The 23,150-nt window shown below is 43.4% G+C and overlaps 1 protein-coding gene across 1 annotated transcript in view; it reads right to left on the reverse strand.

The window, feature by feature from the left end:
• gpc5a (glypican 5a) overlaps positions 1-22,683 on the reverse strand; it is a 113,089-nt gene extending 90,406 nt beyond the window's left edge. Inside the window, exons 1-2 of the mRNA XM_080026376.1 lie at positions 22,303-22,683; positions 18,895-19,056 (exon numbers count right to left, since the gene is read on the reverse strand). Of these exons, the coding sequence (XP_079882502.1) occupies positions 18,895-19,056; positions 22,303-22,450 (310 nt within the window). The 5' untranslated portion in view covers positions 22,451-22,683. The remainder of the gene's footprint in view (positions 1-18,894; positions 19,057-22,302) is intronic.
• Between the last annotated feature and the right edge of the window lie 467 nt (positions 22,684-23,150).

The raw sequence follows: 23,150 nt of genomic DNA on the forward strand, positions 1-23,150 counted from the left end.
TCTCTCTCTCTCTCTCTCTCTCTCCTCTCTCTCTCTCTCTCTCTCTCTCTCTCTCTCTCTCTCTCTCTCTCTCTCTCTCTCTCTCTCGGCTTAACAGTCAATATTTGAGGATCTGTTGCAGCTCTTGATCACTTCAAAGAGCACAGAGCTCCGCTGTGAGCATAGCCTTTAATATGCCATTCAGGAAAAGAAGCAGAGGGTCAATAAAGTTGGACACAAGTGCTTCTTGTACGGAAGTGCTGTGCCTGTGTGTGTGTGTCTGTGTGTGTATGCTCACATGTCACGCATGTATAGGAAACACAGGGCAGGTTTAGCACAAGTTGACTCATAAAATGATATAGAGAACACACACACTCTCTCTCACACACACACACACACACACATCCCAGATAGAAAGGGAGCAAGCTGCCATGGTTTCAAGAGCCAGAGTGAACATATTAATATAATAAAGCTTTCACTAGCTTTGAAAGGTGGCTCTGTGTGAGGCTGAGGAGGGTTTCCTGTGGCTGGCCTTAGGGAGCTGTTAGATGCCAGTGAAGGAGCCAACAGAGCTGTCATAAGCCTGAATAGGGAGCCTAATGCACACAGCATGCCAGTGATTACTCTATTGAACCGGATAATTACATTAGATTTATTAGGGGAAAAAAAAGATGATATGGAACATTAGTTTCAACGGTGAGTAATTTCCCCTTGTTGACTGGCGGACAAAAAACAAATCATTATGTTATTGATGTAATTCTGATTCCAAAAGCCGCTCAAATAAGCAGGAGTAGTAGGCTATTTATACAACGGCGCACGCTGGCAATTCTGCAAAACTGACTTGATAATGCCAGCAGACAGACAGTCTTAGACCCTTATGTCGGAGCCCACAGTGAATCCACTGTATATCAATACATCCATGAAAGCTTATGTCACAGCTCATATGGGGGGGGGGGGGGGGGGGTATTTAATATTCACTCATTTGGATTGTGGCCTTGCTTTAGTAGTTTTTAGACAAAATTACAGATTTTAAACTCTTGATCAATGTCAAGTTGTATTTACAGTTTCATTTTTCAAAAGCAGGTAGAGATGCCTTAATAATTAATTATGCATTTATTTGGATGGCCCCTTATGAATACGAAATGCACCCTTGTACAATGTCAGAGAGGTGTAACACATGTCATATTTACTGCATAGAAGGGTTGTTGGTAGAAAGTTATGGAAAAGATGACACAGAAAACAAAGATGTGCTTGGTTGTTGAGGCTGTTGTATATGTTCCTAGTAAATCAATATGTTTCTTGTATTACTGCTACAAGTTATTTTTCTATGTGAAAATATGTTAGGCCTGACGTATTCTGGTTCACTGGTATAAAATTGAGGAGTACAGTTTGAAATTTGTCTGCCCATTGTTTTCACGCTTATGTGTCAAATTTGTGTCCTCATGTATCGTGCCTTTACTTGAAAGTATCTGTTTTATGACATGAAAACAGAATGAAGTCACTTCTCTCGTCTCTGTACTGCGGTTTCTGGAGTTTACGCGCAGTTATTCAAAAGTACCTTACATTGTGGCACGTGACTGTTAAAAATATCATGGATGTGAAAAGATGAGCAAAAACTCTCAAGTGATCCCAAAATGTTCATGCTAAGCAAACACTATCTGAACCAGCTATAGGGGAAAGCAGATATTTCTAAAAGGACAGATCAGAATCAAATCTTATTATCAGCGAGACTGGACAGGCCATCAGACACAGACAGTAAAAACAACGTTCATTTGTCACTCATGCCAGGATACTAATGATAAGCAGGACAATTATGCCATTATATCTGCCATGTAGGGGAGATGGACAGGATGAGAGGGGGGAGAGAAGTAGAGGGGAGAGTGGGAGCAGACAGTAGGCCTGGTGTGTTGCTGTGTGTGGCTATGTTTAGGATTTCATCGCCCGGACGGCTACAGACTAATCCCTGGAGGCTCCTTCCTTACTTAGGAAATACTTCCTTCCGTCAGACTGACACTGGAAGTGATTTCTCCTCTCCAAGCAACTGCAGTGAAACAGAGAAATACAATCTGAAGAAAGAGGCCAAGGCTCCTAGTGAGGAAAAACATCATACTGATGTTTTTATAGAAACTGCTGTGTGTATGTGGCGAGTTCCCATTTTTTTGCTAAACCAGGTCAGAAATCAGTTCCGACCAGATCACTGTGTCGGACCACTTTTGTACTCACTGCACCATGGGTCGGAGAGAAACGTCATTTCGATTTATCTGTACATCTGGCACAAATTGCAGAAATTGACAATAAAGTTGACTTGTCTTGACTTGAAAGAATTGTGTTTCAACTTGAGGGCTACTTCCAGAAAAAGCCTATTATGGCCTAAACCATTACCTCTGAATCAAAGCGACATGGTTGATGTGGAAAGCTGCAAGTGTCAGCTCAGTCTTTGCTTTACATTGCTCACAGTTGTAAATTGTGTTGCTGTATGGTCACTTCTCCTGCACAAATATCACACTGGAATATAAGCCTGCTGGTCACCACACAGTTCAACATGTATATCTCTTAAAAAAAGGAACAAAACTGTAAATCTGTCATATAGAAATAGATGTGTGCTGTATCATCTAAACCAGAATAAGGCCCTAAGAGGACAGCCAGCAGCCATAAATCTCCATTTCAAACAGGCACACTGGAGACAAACAATGTAAAGTGCTGACTGGTGTGTGTGTGTGTGTGTGTGTGTGTGTGTGTGTGTGTGTGTGTGTGTGTGTGTGTGTGTGTGTGTGTGTGTGTGTGTGTGTGTGTGTGTGTGTGTGTGTGTGTGTGTGTGTGTGTGTGTGTGTGTGTGTGTGTGTGTGTGTGTGTTTTAGGGGCTCATCTATATGCAGTGTGTGTGTGTGTGTGTGTGTGTGTGTGTGTGTGTGTGTGTGTGTGTGTGTGTCTGTGCTCACATGTCACGCATGTATAGGGCAAATATCCTGTCGTGCATGCAGCACATGTAGAAACACAGGGCAGGTTTAGCATAAGTTCACTTGTAAAATGATATAGAGAACACAATTCAATTTCAATCTTTGTGCAGACCAATTACAGTTTGAGACCTAAAGCCGACGATATCTGTTCAACCACGATTTTGCTTATTTGCGTACATACTTGACTACGTACGGCACATACAACGCATTTTGTTAATAGACCTAAAGACGTGTAACGTTGATTTTTGAGGACGTGCAAAACACACCCTTCAAACGGACGCAGGATACGCATGGTTGATGTCATGTGCAGGCTTTCGCGTAGTTAACAGCAAGTATACTTACGGTTAGGAGTGAGGACATTTTTGATCAGTGAGTACATTTTGGCCGGTCCTCACTTTGGAACAGACCTTTGAAGGGCTGTCTAAGAGTTCAGACTTGGTTTTAAGTTTCCGTTCAGAATAAGCTTTATTTTAGTGTTAGTTTAAAGGCTGGGGTTGAGACTTTGGTTGTGATGGTTAAGGTTACAGGGCAAAGGGCTATGGAATGCAGTATGTCAATAAGGGTCCTTACACGGATAGTACCAACATGTGCGTGTGAGACAGAGACAGAATGTAAGACAGAGAAAGTCAGTGTGCTTGTGTACTCATGTTGGCGAGTATGTGCGATTGCTGATGTCCACCTCTGGGACACAGCCGTAGTCGAGGATTTGAAGAAATGCGTTAACTGAACTGGATCTGCAGAGCAGCATTAAACAGACAGAAACACACACTCGCAGAATCAGACTGAGCAATTAGCTTCAAGTCTGACACCGTAAAAGCTCTCAAGGGTTTCTCGTGGAATGTGGGATGAGGACGCATGGTAAGTCATTTATAGAAAAAGACAATAGGAAACTGCAATTTGGACAACTTTGGTTTCAGTGGTCCAAAATACTCAAGCTACATTAAAATTATCAGAAAGAGAAAAATAAAGCTTTGAGCTCCAGCACAGAAACATGTGTAAATGAAAACATGTTCACATATTAAAAGGGAAATTATCATTCGAGAAATCGTTAAACTTTTCTGAAAAAATGCACACTCTTGTGCTAGGCTAAGCTGACTGATGGCTGAATGTAACTTCATATATAACGGACAGACACAAAAGGCATCAATCTTTTCTTTTAAGTTTCTGACAGCACGCAGCTATGCAAACCAGCATTTCTGACACAGAGGCTGCAAAAGGAGACAGAGGCGAAAAGTCATGGTAAATCAGACTATCAGGTTCCTTTGCAGCAGCCCAATCCTGGATTGTTGAAGGGTATTGACTCTGAATAATCCTGCTTCCCTCTAAATCCTCATCCTCTGACTTCAAACGCTGTGCAAAGACTTTCAAAAGCATCTGGCATCCTCCCAACTTTCTCTCCATCAGTCGCTCATTCTTCTTCTTCTTCGCATTCTTTTTCACTCCCCGTCCTCCCCTGGATCATCTGTCCGGCCTTGAATGACAAAGCCAAGCCCAAACTCGAGGAGAGGCCCCTGCAATGGCTGGCCAACACACGCGCACACACACACACACACACACACACACACACACGCACAAACTCCTCTTGTGCGAGTGACAACAAAGAAGGCACGGCTGTGGACCCGGTGGACAAAGAATCTGCTAAATGAAAGGTCCCCAACAAAGGAGTAGAGAGCAGGTTAGAGGGGATTTGAAGGCCAACTGTGATAAAAAACCATTGAATTATTTAAACAAATTCAACCAGTGAATGTATGCAAGTATTAATCACGCATTCATCTTGAAAGGACTGCAGGGTTGGTTATTGGTAATTCTTACGATCTTTCATTACATGTAAAAACTAGATACACTGAAGATACAAGCAGTTTGTGTTGGACAAAAAGATCCAAGAGTGGGTTTGCTATTATGGTCAATCAAGGCTGAGTCCACATAGCATGCTCACCTCCCTTTGAGGCTGTACTTTGGTACAGGAGTGATTTGAGATAAGCGCCAACATCAGCATGTATTCTAACATTGAAAATGCTAACATGATGATTTTTAGCAGATATAATGTTTACCATGTGCACTGCAATATACATGCTAAAATATGCTAATTAGCACTAAACACAAATAAAACAGCTGAGGATGATAGGGATATCATTCCTTTTTGTGGATATTTGGTCATAAACTAAAGTATGGGACACCATATAATATTGACCTAATGATGGCATTAGAATGAATAATGTAACGGTTCACCGCTGATTAAGAGGAGACATGAATGCCTATCCCAAGTGTAACTGTAAAACCACAAATGAGAACCTTCTGATGGCACTAGAGGAAAAGTCAGGGGATCAACTGAGCTGTTCATCATCTAGGGGCAATACATGAATGTACAAAAATGTGTGCCAATCCACCCACTGTTGCAAAGATACTTCCCAGGGAAAGTGAAAATTGTAACCCGCTGGTTGGTAAAGGAAAAGTCAGAGGATCACCAAAGTCACTATGATTCACCTTCTGGCCACTCTTTATGTCTGACACAAATGCATAGTAATCCACCCACTAGTTGTTGAGATACTTCAGTCTAGAGACCATGTGGTGGACCAAACAACCAACAGACAGCCATCTCAAAGCTGATATCTTTTATCTTGCACTAGTATCAGGTGTGTGTTTTTCATAACCTGAGGCATCATTTTTTGACAACAAAAAGCAGCTTCAATGTGTTTTTTTAAGGGGATTGTAAAAAGAGGAATGTTCATTTTCCACACAAAAGATCCTAGAATGCAGAGTCCTATAAAAAGCTGCATATTTTCCCTGACTGAGGCCAACAGGCAATTTGTGACCAACATAGAAAGTTTACTGGAAGGGAACACTATGTTACTGTAGTCAGTGATGCAGCGCTGCTCAGGGCTGGTCACAGCACAATATCTGAGATGGTAAGAAATGTGGATTGCAAAGGAGCAGTTAGTTAAGTGTGGTGGCTCCTGCACCAACGCTTTTAGAACAACTTTTTTTTTAAACAATATCCCTTGAAGAGCAGCCGGGTAATCACTTTCTTATACCAGAGTAAGTGCAGAAGTAGCGTTTTCACCCATTACGCACAAAACACAAAAAGCGTTTAAAAAAATATAAGTTATAAGTTATATTTTAGTTAGAATTATTATTTACTTACTATATTACCAATGTAAACCAGACAAGTGCATCATGACAAATATTTCCAATAGCTTTTCCGACAAGCCAACAACAAACAAAAATGTATGTGAGAATATGCAACATGTTAAGATAGGCCCTTGTAAGAGGCAGTGAGACAAGACATATAATAAGGCAAGGACTGCCTCAAGGCTCAGACAAATTTACAATTAATGAATATGGGGCCCCCGAGGCCCCAGGGCAGTTTGCCGCCTCACCCAATTGGTAATCCATCCTTGTGTCTGAGCTACACGCTGGCCTTATACACTCTTACCAGGCTTTCAATAACACACAACTTGAGGTAGAGAGTAGGCCACAGAAAAAGCCACAGTTTAATATTCCAAACTGATTCACATGTACAATAAATAGCAACCTTAACATTCAGGCAGCCAGCTAAGATTCATTCAAACTTGAGTGTAAACACTGATACGTCACTCTCCAAAGACAATGTCCCACCATGATTGCAGTTTACGGTTATGAACTCCTTTGTTTCAAAAAATGTAATTCTTTGCAATCAAATGTGTACACGGATAAATCTCCAACCCATCTCCGTGTCTTAATACCACTGGGGTTTTTCTCAGATGTCAGCATATTTGAAGTTTATAGTTTTAGTTTTAGCTTGCTGACTGTTTCATGATTTCCTTTTTATCAAATTAAAAATATTCTTTTATAGGATTCAAACCCAGCATGTGGGCTTTAGCCAACTGACATTACTGATGCAATGTATGCACGGAAATAGAAATTCTGCTTCTGCAACAAACAAAAAAAAGACATTGAAATATCATCTGTCTAATCAGTAGCAATCAAACCAACTTAATTCCCCCTGCTTAGACCGTCTTGTATCGGCACACAGTATGTTGTTCTAATTTGACGGCTGATTGTGGTCCTCTCTCAGTCAAGCTGTGAGGCCACTGCTATTCAACTCCTGTTCCTTATTCAATTTAAACAGTAATATATGGACAATAGGTCATTTAGAAGCTGGTAAACAGAAAAACCATTAGCATTTATGAGTGCAAATAGCAAGTTGTGAGCACAACAGGCTATCTTTCCACTTAAACGCAAAACCAACACTCAGTCCTGACTGTTTGATCTTACATTCATCAGCACCCGTTGTGCTCCTGACAAAACGGTAGCTCACAATTTGAAGTAGAGCAAATAAAAAAGAAAAAGGCTGACTAAATGGGTCTGCTGGATTCCTTTGTCTCATGTCGACTAGAACTGATTTTTCTTCCCAGGCTGGAAAGCAGAATGACACATCGACTGGAAGGACGACCACAAGCCACAGAACGTTAATGGCCAAAACAGCTCCATAACACAGAAATCCAAGTAACGGCAGCATTACATTTATTACAGCCGGTCTCCACTTGCTTATCATGTGGTCATGTAATACTGGTGAAGGGGTTTAAGATGAATAACAGGAAATTAAAAACACGCTGAACTATCTTCGGTCTATGTTTGCCTTTGTTCTTATGAAGTACTGACTAAAATTCAGCCTTTGGGTTTGCCACAAAATATGTCTGCATATAGCCTACTGCAGGCATTAGAGGGTAGGACACAGGTAGCTTTTTTTTTAAATAGAGCTAAAAAAACAACTCAAGCTCACTAATAAACCAATTGGGTCTTAGATGACAATGGCTGGCCTGGAGTGTCCACTGGTTCCATGGCCACGTCTCAGAAAGACTCCATGAAGTCACTGCGCAGAAGATGTAGAGATTACACACATTACGTAATGTATAGCATGTAATTAGTGATCACTGGCTAGCTGTTGCTCTGTGCTTTCAGTCCCCATGCTAAACTAGGCAAATTATATACGGTGGTTAGTTTAATACTAAACGAACAGATTAAGTTAAATTAAGTTAAGTAGTTTATTGTCAATTAACACACTCTTGTCCGGTGCCCGGGATCAAACCAGCCACTTCATGGTTACTGATCACCCTCAACATATTTATGAAACAAAATGCTCATATACAGAAGCTGGAGCATCCTTCAGGCTTTTACTGAGCATAAGGCATTATACTGGTTTACAAGTAGTTCCTCAAATCAAATGCTTTAAAAAAAAATAAAAAAACAGGAGGTCATTCCTCTGATCAGGTGATCTCTGACTGTTTTACTGTGATATAAGCACTTCTCCTCAGACACTTTCTCAGGCATCTCAGCAGCAGCTGAGTCTTAATAGGTTCAGTATCTTGAGTTTTATTTGACTCTTGGCGCTGGGATTGCACAGGTTGGTTGCCATGGATGTAAGACAAACTTGTGCAGGATGAAAAGGAGATCCCCCCCTGGAGCCCTGCTCAGCAGCAGGCTGCATATTTGTGCACTGCATGGACGACGTGCAGGAACCTCACGGCTGGTGAATGAAAAAATTCAGTGAGTCCTGAGAGACTTACTGAAAGACCGGGAGCAAGAGAGAAGGGAGGAAAAAAAGTGATGGGCTGGAAAGCTTAAAAGGCTGTCTGCTTGACAGTATAACTCAGTTTTTACTCCTTCTATCTTTTCCACCCTTGTACCCTAGTTGGCTGTGAAATGACTTTGAACGGCAGCAGTCAGGTTTGTTTAAGGAACATGCTATTGAAAGGTTGTGGCACATTTCTCTGAAGAAAAAAGAAACATTGTATGAACTTGAACTGTGGAACGAGCTGAGCTTTGAAGCTCTCACCATAATTAACAGCTCAAACCTTTGTTGTCCTTTACTTGTATTACTCATTATGATAAGACTATCAAGCGCTTCTTTCTACATGAAATATGCCCTTGGAGATTTGTGAAGAACTCTTCCAAGCACAAAAACATGAGCGTTTTAAATAGCATTTTATTGGTTGGCGTTACTTCTCAATGTCTCCTGAGTGCTTCAGACTGCTATCCATCTAATTCCTCTAATTTCTTCATCCCCCCCCTCTTCCTTAGGCTGCTTCATATAAAGATCCCTAATTGAAGGCTTTGCACAAAACAAATGACCACATTAGCCTGCCCCCTTTTACCTCGTCTTTCTTCCTGTCTGTGGTTGTAATGCATTATACTCTCTGCCTGTTCTCTGTTGTCTCTCAAATTACAGTGCAGGCTGCCAATCATTATGGAGACTAAAAGTAAGAGGGACTTGTTTTTCTGCGTAACCCCAACCCACCCACCTCCTGTCTGTTTTTCTCCTGTACTCTGTGTTTATGGTGAAGCTGAGCAGTAAGTGCTGCAAAGGCTGAGGGTAGCTAGTCAACTTAAAAATGTATTTCAATGTCCTCAGGATTGCCAACGTTGTTGGCGCTCTTCCACTAAAATTATAATCTGAAAACACCCTAAACAAAACACTCCCAAGATGAATGACAAACAAGTTCCTCACTCATTCTACATCACTGAGCACTGCCTAGATTGGAGAGATGGATTAAATGCTTGACTTGTGTTTCTTTTATATCCCCCAATGAACAACGACAGCTCTTTTTTCCCACTCTGTTAAGATCTAAAGACCTGCCAGACATTTCTGTCCCTCCGTGCTTCCCATACATATGGTTCCACAGCCAGTTTTTCTCCATGTGACAAAGGCTCTTAAAAACCTCTACGACCCAATAGAACAATGCCACGTGGGTGGCTCTGTTTTTTGTGTGTGTGTGTGTGTGTATGTGTGTGTGTGTGTGTGTGTGTGTGTGTGTGTGTGTAGAATCAAAAAGTGTGAATCAACATTTGAACAAGCATCAGCTTTCATAAGCACATATTTACTTACTAACTACTAATAAACAAACAATACTGGGCAGGTGGAGAGGAACAGTTCACTTTGTGGAACATATTTTTTCATGTGTAATTTGATTGAAGTGATGATGGATATAAAACACATGTTTTACATACATACATAATTACATACATACATACGAACATACATACACAAACACACCAATAAAAAAATTATAATACGCAAACACAATTAGTTAAGAAGTGCAAAGCAAATGTGAATGTACAGACGCTGTTTTACTGCATCGTACTGGCTCTACTCTACTCGCCTTTGGTACCAGGTACTTAGGTTGTTTTTCATTACAAGTTAGAACCATAGATACCTAGTAGCTGGTCGTCATAGCGACATTTTAAGTAAAATGCCTACACATTTCTACTCTGACTAAATAATCTCCCTGATGTTATGTAGACTTTTTTATGGATGATGTAACATAAATTCCTTTACCGCTCAGAAAAACGTGCCCTTAGCAGGCTGTCTAATTGTTTTATTTTATTTATCATGTGCACCGCCCTCTCTTCAGAGAGTTGCAGGTACACTGTGTGCAAAATTTTTAGGCCAGTTGTATTTTTGAGGATTCATTTTATTATTGAACTACTACAGTGCTCTCGGTCAATCCAAAATGTGAATGAACCTAAACCTGAAAGTTTACGAAAGTAAAAGTGAGGTTTTGTCTTTCTTACGAGAATATATATATGTTTTGCTATTATTAGGCAACTATTAGTGTGCAGAATTATTCTGCAACTAAATAAAAAAACGAAAATGTTCCCATCTCACTTGTTTATGTTCATCTGTTAAAGTGAGAATAATAAAACAACTCAAAATTTACAGATAAAAATTTCCGACATGTCAAAAACAGTGACCTAATAGCCACCCTTCTTTTCAATAACTGTCACAAGCCTTCCATTCATGGAGTCTGTGTCTGAGCTAGTTGGACCTTAAAAGATGAGCTTTTCGGGTTGAAGATGGCCTCAAAATCAACTCCCAAACCTACTGCCAGTTTCTAGAAGATACTTTCTTCAAGCAGTGGTACAGGAAAAAGTCTGCATCTTTCAAGAAGACCATGATTTTTATGCAGGACAATGCTCCATCACATGCATCGAAGTACTCAACTGCATGGCTAGCCAGTAAAGGCCTTAAGGATGAAAAAATAATGACATGACCCCCTTCCTCACCTGACTTAAACCCTATTGAGAACCTGTGAGCCCTGCTTAAACGGGATATTTACAGTGAAGGAAATCAGTCAACCTGGTATCACGCCGAGGCGTCTAATAGACACGCATGGACCGGCGTCTAACTCACACGCCTTGCCTGACCAGGGCGTGTGAGTTACACGCGCACCTCCCGCCGTCCAAATGAACGGAGGAATAGTCTAAATTAACGGAGGAATAGCACCAACAGGGGCCGACATGTTCTCCCAGGAATAGCACGACATGTTCTCCCAGCATTTCAATACTATCTAGCTGCAGCCCCCTCGGTGGTTAGGGTTAGGGCAAGGGGACAGGGAGAGGTTATAATATAGATAAAACATTGACGGAAAACCGCGGCCGTCATTTTGACTACGGGCGGCCGCGACAGCGGCCGCCATCTTGACTACGGGAGGTGCGCGTGTAACTCACACGCCCTGGTCAGGCAAGGCGTGTGAGTTAGACGCCGGTCCATGCGTGTGTATCTCACGCCTCGGCGTGAGATCGGGTCTGGGAGGCTGTGGTTGCTGCTGCCTAAAAAATTGATCGTCAACAGATCAAGAAACTGACAGACTCCATGAATGGAAGGCTTGTGACAGTTATTGAAAAGAAGGGTGGCTATATTGGTCACTGTTTTTTTTGACATGTCGGAAATTATTATTTGTAAATTTTGAGTTGTTTTATTATTCTCACTTTAACAGATGAAAATAAACAAGTGAGATGGGAACATTTTCGTTTTTTTAGTTGCAGAATAATTCTGCACACTAATAGTTGCCTAATAATAGCAAAACATATACTGTATATATTCTCGTAAGAAAGACAAAACCTCACTTTTACTTTCGTAAACATTCAGGTTTAGGTTCTTTAACATTTTGGATTGACCGAGAGCACTGTGGTTGTTCAATAATAAAATTAATCCTCAAAAATACAACTTGCCTAAAAATTTTGCACACAGTAGACTCTCATTTTGTTTTGCCCTGTCCAGCTTGTACTGGATTTTCTCATCGCCTACCAACGTGAGGAACAGCTGTACTTTGTTGAGTGTGGTTGTCTGGGATGCCATTTTACATAGAGAGTAGAACAAAAACTGGAGAGACAGCATGCCCAAACACTGCGGACGCTACAGTAGCTTGGCTGTTTGTTGTGTAGGATAGGGTGCCACCCACTGATGACAAGACAATCTCTGACCAATCACCCTTTAGTATCTGGTAACTACTGTGTTGGCATCTCAACGGAGGGAGTAGGTGCCAAAAAAGAAGGTATCAAGTACCAGGTACCTTTACATAGCAGAAAACCAAAAAAGGCGAATAAAGTAGTAAAGCGCCATCATTTACTTTTTTTAAATATGGATATACGCAATGCTTTGGTGGAATACTGAATGTAAACAAATATGTTTGTTTACCAGAAGAAATTCAAAATGGCATATTAAATAGCCAAGCAACATAATTGTTGGAAAGGCCGCTTCCCTCATGCACCCGCACTCGCCGTGCCCGCGCTCATATTACTTTTGGACATTCCATGCGCACAGAGGGGCAGAGAGTTCAGCGGAGGAGTAGTGTCTGTTTGTGTGTGTTATTGACCAAAACACCACACACTCTGTCACTTATGCAGACATAACCCCAAAGCCTAAGTTAATTAACCTGTGCATTGCTGTGCTGTGTTGTAAACCACCAAAGTCTGCTATTAAAGCCCATGACTGCATCCTATACTCTACTGTGTGTTCTTACCGACACCCCAGGAAGACACTCTGCTCTAACCCAATAGCCTTATACAGTCCGCCCATTCAACATTTGGTCCTTCGAGCCGGATATTGTGATTTTCCTGGATTGAGATGTTGCCTTTCAACATGCAGCCAAGTAGCCACGACGCCAACTTCAGCCACCTGCCTACCTCCTAGACTATGTCTATGATTTGAGTGTAGGCCAGAGATTTACTAGTCAACCTCCTTTATCCCTTAACACGGCACAGCATGCACATGGCACCGAGGATGGAGCGATAGCATCTCCAGGCTCTTCTGGAGCCTCCAGCCCCTTAAGCCAGTCAGGCCCCATGGATGCACTGACTTCAGCCTTCGAGGAAAGACTTCCACCTTCAAATAAGCAAAGCATGGATCCGCGACATCATGCTTCCAGACCTCATGGTCCCGCTCCACAGCCCCTCCCTTACCACCGGCCATGGGAAATGAGTCTCCAGCAGTTACCACAAGTGCCACCTGGCCCGCACGGGTTACCTCAACCTCCAGTGAGTATGTACCAGCCATACGCTGTCAACCCATCACAGAGTACTGCAACACTGACATTTCCTCAGTCTTTGCCTGCGACTACGCAACCACCCCAAATGAGTCACAACAGTGGAGCTTCGACGGCGCAGTATCCTCCACAGCTCAGCTATAGCCATCCTCACCCCTCGAGTCAGTTGACTGGTCACCAGCCTTATCCTCATCCACCCAGCCTACCCCCTAACCAGATGGATGATTCAGCCAAGGACCAGGGCTTATATGATCTCTTAGGGAGCATGCTACACGAGCTGCAAGTCGTCAAAGATACATTAGCCTCTGTGACTCCTAGTCAGCCCCAACCAGATGCGTTACCACAAGCTGCCTACATTCCGTACTATGATGCCTCTCGGGTGCAGCCTACAGCGATGTCCTATAGCTACCTGCACCAGCCTCCTGTTCAGTCACAACCTGCTGCCTACACAGCTCAGCCTGCTCATGCTTGGTATCAACAGCCCAAGGTAGAGCCACCTGGATCCTTCCATGTTCACCCACCACAGGTGCCTTCTCAGCAACCTTACCCCCCTCAGCAGAGACCTCACTCAGGTGCCCCAATGACACCTCACGCATACTCAGCAGTCCAGGAACAGATCTACCGGGGTCCCAAGCCAACAATACCAAACTTTGTCACTAACGACCCTAGCGAGTTCACTCGTTTAAGGATAGCCCTTGACAACCTGTTGCCTCGTGACGCCACCGAGCTATTTAAGTATCAGATCTTGATGGATCACTTGAAGTTTGAAGATGCTCGTCTGGTGGCGGACGCCTTTCTTAACTCCCCATCCCCCTATTCAGACACAATGGCTGCTCTGACTGAGAGATATGGACAGCCTCATAAGCTGGCTCTTAAGAAGATTGCCAATGTGATGGATTCACCTGACGTCCAGAGGGGAGACACAGAAGCATTTCAGAGATTTGCCTTACAGATAAGGGCCCTTGTGGGCATGCTGAACACTCTAGGCCCTGAAGGTGAAGCAGAGCTGAGATGCGGGTCTCATGCAGAGCGACTCCTGAGTAAGTTACCAGCCGAGATGAGGTCAGAGTTCCGACGTCATATGGGCCGTCGCCCTGGGCCAGTGTACACTCTCCATGACCTGTCAGAGTGGCTCCAGTATGAGGCTTGGTGCCAGAGCTTCGATTGCCATACCAGCAGCAAGGGACCTAAACAAGGGCAGAGACAGGATCCCAAGAGAGAGGTTAAATCATTCACGTGTTCAACTACAGTACTGCATGGAGCCGCTGAGGTTGAAGAGGAACAGACTTCTGAGCCAGCCCTGTCCAAGCAAACTCAGAAGGCCTTCTGTCCTTACTGTGGAAAGGACGATCATTATCTCAGCCAGTGCGCTACCTTCAAGGCATTCAGTAAAGATCAGATTACCGACTGGATCAAGACCAATCACAGATGTTGGCGCTGTGGACGTACACACATGGCCGCTCAGTGTACCCTGAAGAAGCCATGCAGCATATGTAATGGCAAACACCTCCAGATCCTCCATGAAGTCAACTCCAAAGGCGCGAGTGAAAGGCCCCCCCTGGTGAGTTCAATTACTCAATCCTTCTATCTGGACAACCCCACAGATTGCAAGCGAGTCCTCCTTAAGGTCATCAGAGTCCTGCTTCGCTATCGAGGTAAGACCCTCAACACGTATGCAGTACTGGACGATGGATCGCAACGTACTATCCTTCTCTCTCCTGCTGCCCACAAGCTTGGTTTACAAGGCACAGATGAGAGTTTAGCCCTGAGAACGATCCGCCAAGATGTCCAAACCATTAATGGTTCTTCAGTCTCCTTTCAGATCTCGCCTGCAACCCATCCTCAGAAGATCTTTGAGATCACAGCAGCCTTCACAGCCAAACACCTTGAATTGGCTGACCACTCCTACCCTGCTGCCATCCTGCAAAGGTATAAGCACCTCAAAGATATCCCACTGCAGCCCTTTGAACATGTGCAGCCCTTACTCCTCATCGGCGCTGATCACACTCACTTGATCACTCCAACTGCACCTGTTCGCTCTGGCCCACCAGACGGGCCAACTGCCATCAAGACACGGCTTGGATGGGCGCTACAGGGACCAGCACGATACCTCCAAACACAGCTTCAGCCGCAGCAGTGCCTCTTCCTCTCCCTCACCCCTGCAGAGCTCAAGCTGAAGAGAGATGTAGAAAGGTTGCAGCAGCTCGATGTCTTACCTTATAGCTTTGAGAAGCAAGTAACAAGATCTAGGGAGGATCAGGAAGCCTCCAACCTCCTGAAAACCAAGACAACCAGAGTGGAGGTCAACGGCGACCTCAGTTACGCCACACCACTACTACGCAATAAAGACTCGCCATGCCTCCAGGCCCCCAAGGAAGCTGTGATGACCTGCCTCAGGAGCATGGAGAGACGCCTTGCGAAAGACCCTGACAAGACAGCAGTTCACACTGCAGAAGTGGAGAAGCTTGTTGTTACCGGTGCTGTAACCCATCTTACCTCAGAGACCACTTTCCGTGGGCTTATCACCCCACTACCACCCGAAACAGACAGGGCCAAATACAGCAGCCGGCAGGAACTGGGAAAGGCAGGGGTTGAGAACCTCAATGGGGCGGCAGGTCTTCCTCCAACCAGTACCTTTCAAGATGCAAAGGATCAAGCTTTAAGTAGGGAACAGTTGGAGAGCTTTCCTGAAGATTATCGACTCCTGAAGGCAGGTAAACCACACCGTTCAGTTAAGCCAGCTCTCTACATCACACTTGGTTCAGCAACAGTCACAGAAGAGGTGCTCAGGACTGTCCTCATTGAGATCGAGGCCATTCTCAACACGAAGCCTCTTGGCTACGTTTCTGCAGACCTAGCAGATCCAGATCCTGTGACACCCAACAGCCTTTTGATGGGGCGGCCAGCCGATTCCCTCCCCCAGATCGTGTATCCAGAGTCTGAGCTGCTAGGAAGACGGAGATGGAGGCACTCACAAGTGCCGGCAGACAGGTTCTGTGCAGCCTATGTCAAGCATTACCTGCTTTGGTTGCAAACCAGAGGGAAGAGGCAGACTCCTTCTCCAGATGTTGAAACCGGGATGGTGGTGATGGTTGCCGACTCCCAGCTGCCTTGCTCATCATGGCAAATTGGAAGAGTGACCAAGGTTTTCCCAGGTGCAGACGGTCGAGTGAGGACAGCTGAAGTGCAGATACAGAACCGGTCATACACAAGACCTATCGCACGCCTGATTGTGATAGCTGAGTTACCGGACGAAGAGAACAATCCTGACGGCCAGGATGGACTTTAGGCCGGCCTTTCCATGGTGCAAATTTCAACACAAATTTGGGGGCGGCTTTGTTGGAAAGGCCGCTTCCCTCATGCACCCGCACTCGCCGTGCCCGCGCTCATATTACTTTTGGACATTCCATGCGCACAGAGGGGCAGAGAGTTCAGCGGAGGAGTAGTGTCTGTTTGTGTGTGTTATTGACCAAAACACCACACACTCTGTCACTTATGCAGACATAACCCCAAAGCCTAAGTTAATTAACCTGTGCATTGCTGTGCTGTGTTGTAAACCACCAAAGTCTGCTATTAAAGCCCATGACTGCATCCTATACTCTACTGTGTGTTCTTACCGACACCCCAGGAAGACACTCTGCTCTAACCCAATAGCCTTATACAGTCCGCCCATAGTTGCTGTTTTGGAAGGGAGTTTTGGACTTGGTTGGACCAACAAAAAGAATCTGAATATGTCAACTATAAAGAGCCTTTTTCATATTCATTTTTCAGAGACAAAATTATTATTCACCAAATCAAGAAAATTATCATCAGAAAATAATAGTAAGCTGCAGCCCTAGATTGGAGTGCAATTAAATCAATCATATAAAATACTTGTAAAAACAGCATAATGACTTAATAAATGTGATATTCAGAGCTGTGATGCTGCAGGCGTGACACCAACATGAGACTTAAATTGCTGAGCGTCTGTTGCCACTTGTATTTTGGATGTTGGAGGCAGCCGCCAGTGTTTGTTGACTGATGAAAGCCGATGTTGACAGGGAATTCTGTTTGCTTTGGCAGGAGCGCACACTGACTGCCATTCCACAGATGAAACCATGTGAGTGCTGCTCATTTTGTTTGAGTATTTCTGAAACAGCTCATTCAGCCTTTTTTTTTGCCCTGTGTGAACAAATCGGTCAAGGGGCAGAAAAATACACTTATAATGATGGTGGAGAAAAAAAGATAAAAAACGGAAATTAATTGAAAGAAATATTTATATATGTATATACTGTGTATGGGATCCATTTAGGAATATTTCCGTCTTCAGTTTGGTGCTCAGACAAGTCAAAAAGTGTTGAGAGATTAACTAACATTTTGACAATAAATAAACCTGCACTCTGCCAACTTCCACAGAGTTGTTTGCAACGTTCTTTTAAGTCAACATTTTGGGTTGCATGTGTCATCAACTTCCTTTTAAAGTATTTCAGTTTAATTTCAGAGCAAACATAGGGCATTGCCCCTGCAAACCTCAACCGAAAACACTGTGATCATGCAAGACTCTCCTATAAATAATTTGAGTTTCGGAGGAGGATAACAGCACGTCTTTAAACCGAGAGGCATCATTTAAGTGAATTGGCTTAATGATACGTCTGCACATTGGAGTCATAAGCCCTGCAGTTGTTGCCCACCTAGTTCAGCCGTCATATGACAGCCATCAGCTAGAGTTGGAGAAACATCCCACACTGGGCAGGGAGAGCACACACGCGCACATGCACGCGCGCGCACACACACACACACACACAGTTGTCTGTAAGTCGACTGTCAGTCATAGCTGAGTGAAAGGATGGAGAGGAATGGGAAGCTATGAGAGAAGAAATTAGGTGGAAAACAATCGCCTGTTTATGATGGGATAACTGTTCCAGCACTCTGAATATAGAGAAGTTCATTTTCTTGTTGGGGTATAACAGTACAGCAGGAACCCCATGCAGAGGAAGAGAAGTTATTAGCTGCATGAACATATCCCTGGCAGAGATTTGCCCTTACAGGCAGCCTCCTGAGTCTCCTACACAGCCAACCATATATCTAATCTCAAGATCAGAGGGTAGCGGCCAACCTGGAAGGAGGACAGACCCTGCTCTGTTTGCACTGAAGTAGAGCCCTGCTGCACGCACACGCACACACACACACACACACACACACACACACACACACACACACACACACACACACACACACACACACACACACACACACACACACACACACACACACACACACACACACACACACACACACACACACACACACACACACACACACACACACACACACACACACACACACACACACACACACACACACACACACACACACACACACACACACACACACACACACACACACACACACACACACACACACACACACACACACACACACACACACACACACACACACACAACCCATCCCCTGTTGTTCTTACAGCACAAACACAAAGCCAGACCTCCTCAATGCATAGCCTACCCCACTTCGGAATAAAAAGCAAGCAAGCATAACACGCAATTATCCATGTAAACATTTGCACTTTCATCTCAGCCCTTGTTTATGAAGGTTAACGTTTTACAGCAGCGATGCCTGGACACACAAAAAAAAATAAAAAAGTTAACCCGTACCTTGAAAAGCAGCCACGTTGCGCGAGATGAGAAACTTGAGGCTGGAGCTGGATGTCTGGAGGAGGTTCTGGATGTCCCTCCGGGCGGCCACCTGGTACTTCTCCTCCATCTTCTTGGTGCAGCATGTCAGGTTCTTGGACATGCACACCTGAAGGTCTGAACCTGGAGAGTCATTGACATCCAATGTTATGACCTTGAAAACATATTTGGAGATGTGCATGGATGGGACAAGACCAAGACAAGTGGTGGCTCAGGTTCTGCCTCAGGGGAAGATTCTACTTATTCTGTATGAGTTTAGACAGCCTCTAAGAGATATCCATAGTTCAATATGAGTGATGATGATACATCTTTGGTTTACCTAGCATTTTACATCGATCTTTTTTAAATTAGGAAAAAGGTTGGATTAAGAATAGGCCTAAATATTTCTATCAAGAGACAATGTATTTTGGAATACTGATATATGTTTTTTTTTATATATAAACATGATCAGGTACGTATTTTTCATTAAAAGGAATGCTCTGTGATTTGAATGTAATGCTAATAGATGAGAGGCATGAACTGGGACCCAGTATTGGTTTGCTCTCTTTAAAAAGGGGCTTCACTTTACCGTATTCACATTCCAAAGACATCCAAGTCAGGTGGATTTGACACCCTAAACTACCCCAGGCGAGCAATTCTAACTATCTTCTGTATCATCTGTTTGAAAGAAAATGGAAGCTGTCCAAACTGACAAGCAGCTTTCTTTCCTTTAGTGGCACTCATCAGCAGGAAAAACAAGACTAAGAGTCGACAGCTTGTTAGCCAGCAGCTCTGTGAGGCTCAACTTAATTGACAAAGAATTGCTCGAACACACACATTTTGCTGCTAACATGCTCAATGTTAGGCTGGTACGATGGCTACCAAGTTTTCCATCTTAGCTAAGAATGCTAGAATGGTAACATTAACTTGGCACGGAGCACACAGTGGAGCTGCAGCAGATGGCACGGCCATTTGCCCTTCAGCTACTGGACAAATTAAAAACATGACCCTGATGGTGCTGGATGAAACATCAAAAGATCCTTCAGTCATTACAATTCCTCCTTGGTGTGCATGCATATAGTACATTTCACATTCAGTGGAGACATTTACCCGAAAAACCACCACCTCTTTAAAAAATTTAGAATGTAGGTTGAATGTTCTGCAGTTGATTCTTGTCATATACATCATTTAAAAACCATGATGGTAGTAGTACATGTGCCTGGAAATTAAGGCAGACACAGGGGCAGTGCATTTCTAACAGGGCACAATTTTTTTTTTTAAATAAAATTGCTTTAGTGAAGCATGAAAAACCAAAACACCAAGATCCTGAGAGAAGATCTGAGTCAGAGCGTTATCGCCTCAACAAGCGATGTCTCGGGTTTACCCACTACGAACAAATGTAAGCACTCTGCACACATGTGGGTCAATCAAAACATCTTAAAAAGCGATCCAAAACCTCTTCAACATGCCTAGGCAGAGCAGGCAGAGATGCTATCAGCTCCTTGCGAGGTTTCAAGTAGTAAGGAAGGGAGCAGGGCAGGCGATGGCACACGTGGAGGAATTCAGATAAGACAACTTGAAAGCGCTCCAGGTCTTTTTTTTCTTCAAAAATGATTCCCAGAACCATTTCCACATCCAACACCACAGACGACAGCTTAGTTTGGCCGAGGTGGCATACCTCACTGACTTGCTGTGTTGTGATCTGAACTGAAGGCAGTTTGCCACTTTGGCCTGGAGACGGCTCTCTCCGTCTCTGGGATTCCTGGAATTTTTGGAGGTTATTTTTCACAAGCCCACACTCAATTATAGATAACTCCTAAAATCTTGCTCTAGGATCAGCTATACCTCTCGACAGCCCTCATTACACTGTCTGATGCAGTTCAGTATATACATATACCCTCATCTGAATCCATCAGGGGAAACAATTTACATCTCCTACTCAATGGCGGTGGGATACATTTGGACGATGGACTCTGATAGGCTGCCAGAAAGGTCAGCTGAGGTGCAGTTATATGTTTAGTAGCAACTAGCAAGTGTTTTTCTCATAGAGTTAGCAGCCACTGAATCAGGGGCTTATCATCACTCAAACTACAGGAGGAAACACTGTACACAATTTATCTTATATTATAAAGTAGGCTACTTTTCAGTCCTGCAAAGAAACAGCACAGTGATTAAAAATCCATACAGTCGCACACAGGCTCTTTCAAAAGGGCAGGAGTGGTGTTGGCATTATAAGGGTTATTTAGAGGTTTAGGGGGCAATTGAGGGTTTTCTTTCAGTTGAATCTGGTGGTGAGGTTTACAGGGAAGCAGTTTGTGGCAGGATGGCATTCAACACCATTAAGATTTACTTTCCTCCAAAGAGGAGCACAGAGGGCAGCAGCAGCAGTCAAGTCAATGACAGTCCGCGTGAAGTATCCACACACCCACAATTCCCACTCAGATTTTAGGGAGAAGCATCATGGAATTGCATCATGAGTGATGTTCAGAAAGTTAAGTGAGGCAAAGTTTACCTAAGTTGACATAATGTCATTCCTGTTTATCCCTGAAAGCCACTTAACTGCTTTAGACAGACAAAAAGAATCTTGTCACGACCACCATGTAATCTCAGCACTTTAAACCCTATAGTTTCACAGCATTAAAACGGCACATATTTAATAGCTCATGTAGGCCTACTAGAAATGACAGTGAAGTAGACAATTAATGACAACTTCTATGGTCTCTTTTGTTGCTTTATTTTCTTGTGTGGGCCTATCTCCAAAGCATAATGTTGCTCAGCATTAAGTCCATTTAATGGGTTTAACATCAACAAGGGTAGGCCTATTTGAAATCGTTCAACATTTGTATGCCTAGTCGGACAAACAGCTGAACAATGTATGAGTGGATCTTCAAATTCTCTAAAAGATAAATGGACTTATATGAGTTGAATTCTTGCAGTAATTCTAGGCAAATACAGTATTTACGGCCAACAACTCCATTTAAAAGTCACATAAAAAGATGCACTTTAAGCAGCTCAACGCTCCACTGTCGAGGCTTTATAATTATCATAAGTGCACACACGCCTCTGAAATGTCTTTAAAAAATTCTGTTTTTTTAACTACAGAGGACTTTAGGATGCCATGCTCAAAGCTGCAGTGAGCTCCACAGGAAAGATGATGTGTTGAATAACTTCTGAAGCATCTTTAAATCAGTGGCTGGTCTGTTGATGCTTTTCTTTTAAAGATGTAATTGAATGAAGCAGCCTACAGTTCATGAAAAATAAATGTGATTACAATGTAGGGCATTGTTACAGACTGGTTTATCCGAATTAAACAGCAGGAAATGTTAAAAATATAGTAGCCAGAGAGTAAGGCACACCGCTATTCAGTCTGGAAGTTAAACTCCAACATACCTGGTCTGGGACTCAAAGGCAATAATTGATTTGGTCCAATTTGCCTGAGTTGGAAAACTTTGCGCACTTCGTCGCATCTGTTTGGGCTTCCAAACACTAAAGAGCAACACGCCAGGAAGAAGGTGCAGTTGGTCCACAGCAATCCCATTCTAATCAAATCCCAGGTAGGCCTATATAGGCTACTTCCCAAAAAAAAATAAAAACGAAAGAGAAGCCTGCTTGGTGGAAGTTGACGTTTATATTAGTCCGCTCGGTGAGTCCCGTCCACATTTCAGGTTTCAGGAGTCAGTAGCGACCATGTGGTGTTTGTGGTCGTGTCGAATAAAATGCTCCGGATCATCATTTCAAGCCAGTCACACAGAGAGAAAGTTGCTGCGGGAAAACGACTCGGACTTGAAAGCGGCATGTTGTCCAAGTTGGTTGGACCGACAGCAGAGGCGGTACCGTAACGTTACCTGCACTCCGCGTCTGTCTCCGAGGCGGAGCTGCAGACCGACGGCGCCATCTAGTGGACGAGCTAAAACTTCAGCCAAGTTGAACATAAGCGTTTAATGCAATAGCTACTCATGTAATGAAGAAGTTGCATACAAACATGGCACTTTTCCATCACAGTTCACAATTCAACTCTCAGTAATCGGCCTCAGGTTGAGTAAGAACAAAGCAGCCAGCCTACAGGTGATACTCATATTATTAGAATATCATGGAAAATGAATTGGAATTGAGGCAAGAATTCATTCAAAAGGGGCCCAAACTAATAGCCTATTGAGTACATATGGATGATTATACTTTATAGAGGGCCGACATTTCTGTATTTAAAATCCCTTCTTTATTGATTTCATGTAATATTA

This window comes from Ammodytes marinus (assembly GCF_949987685.1).
Source record: "Ammodytes marinus genome assembly, chromosome: 1".
NCBI lineage: Eukaryota > Metazoa > Chordata > Actinopteri > Uranoscopiformes > Ammodytidae > Ammodytes > Ammodytes marinus.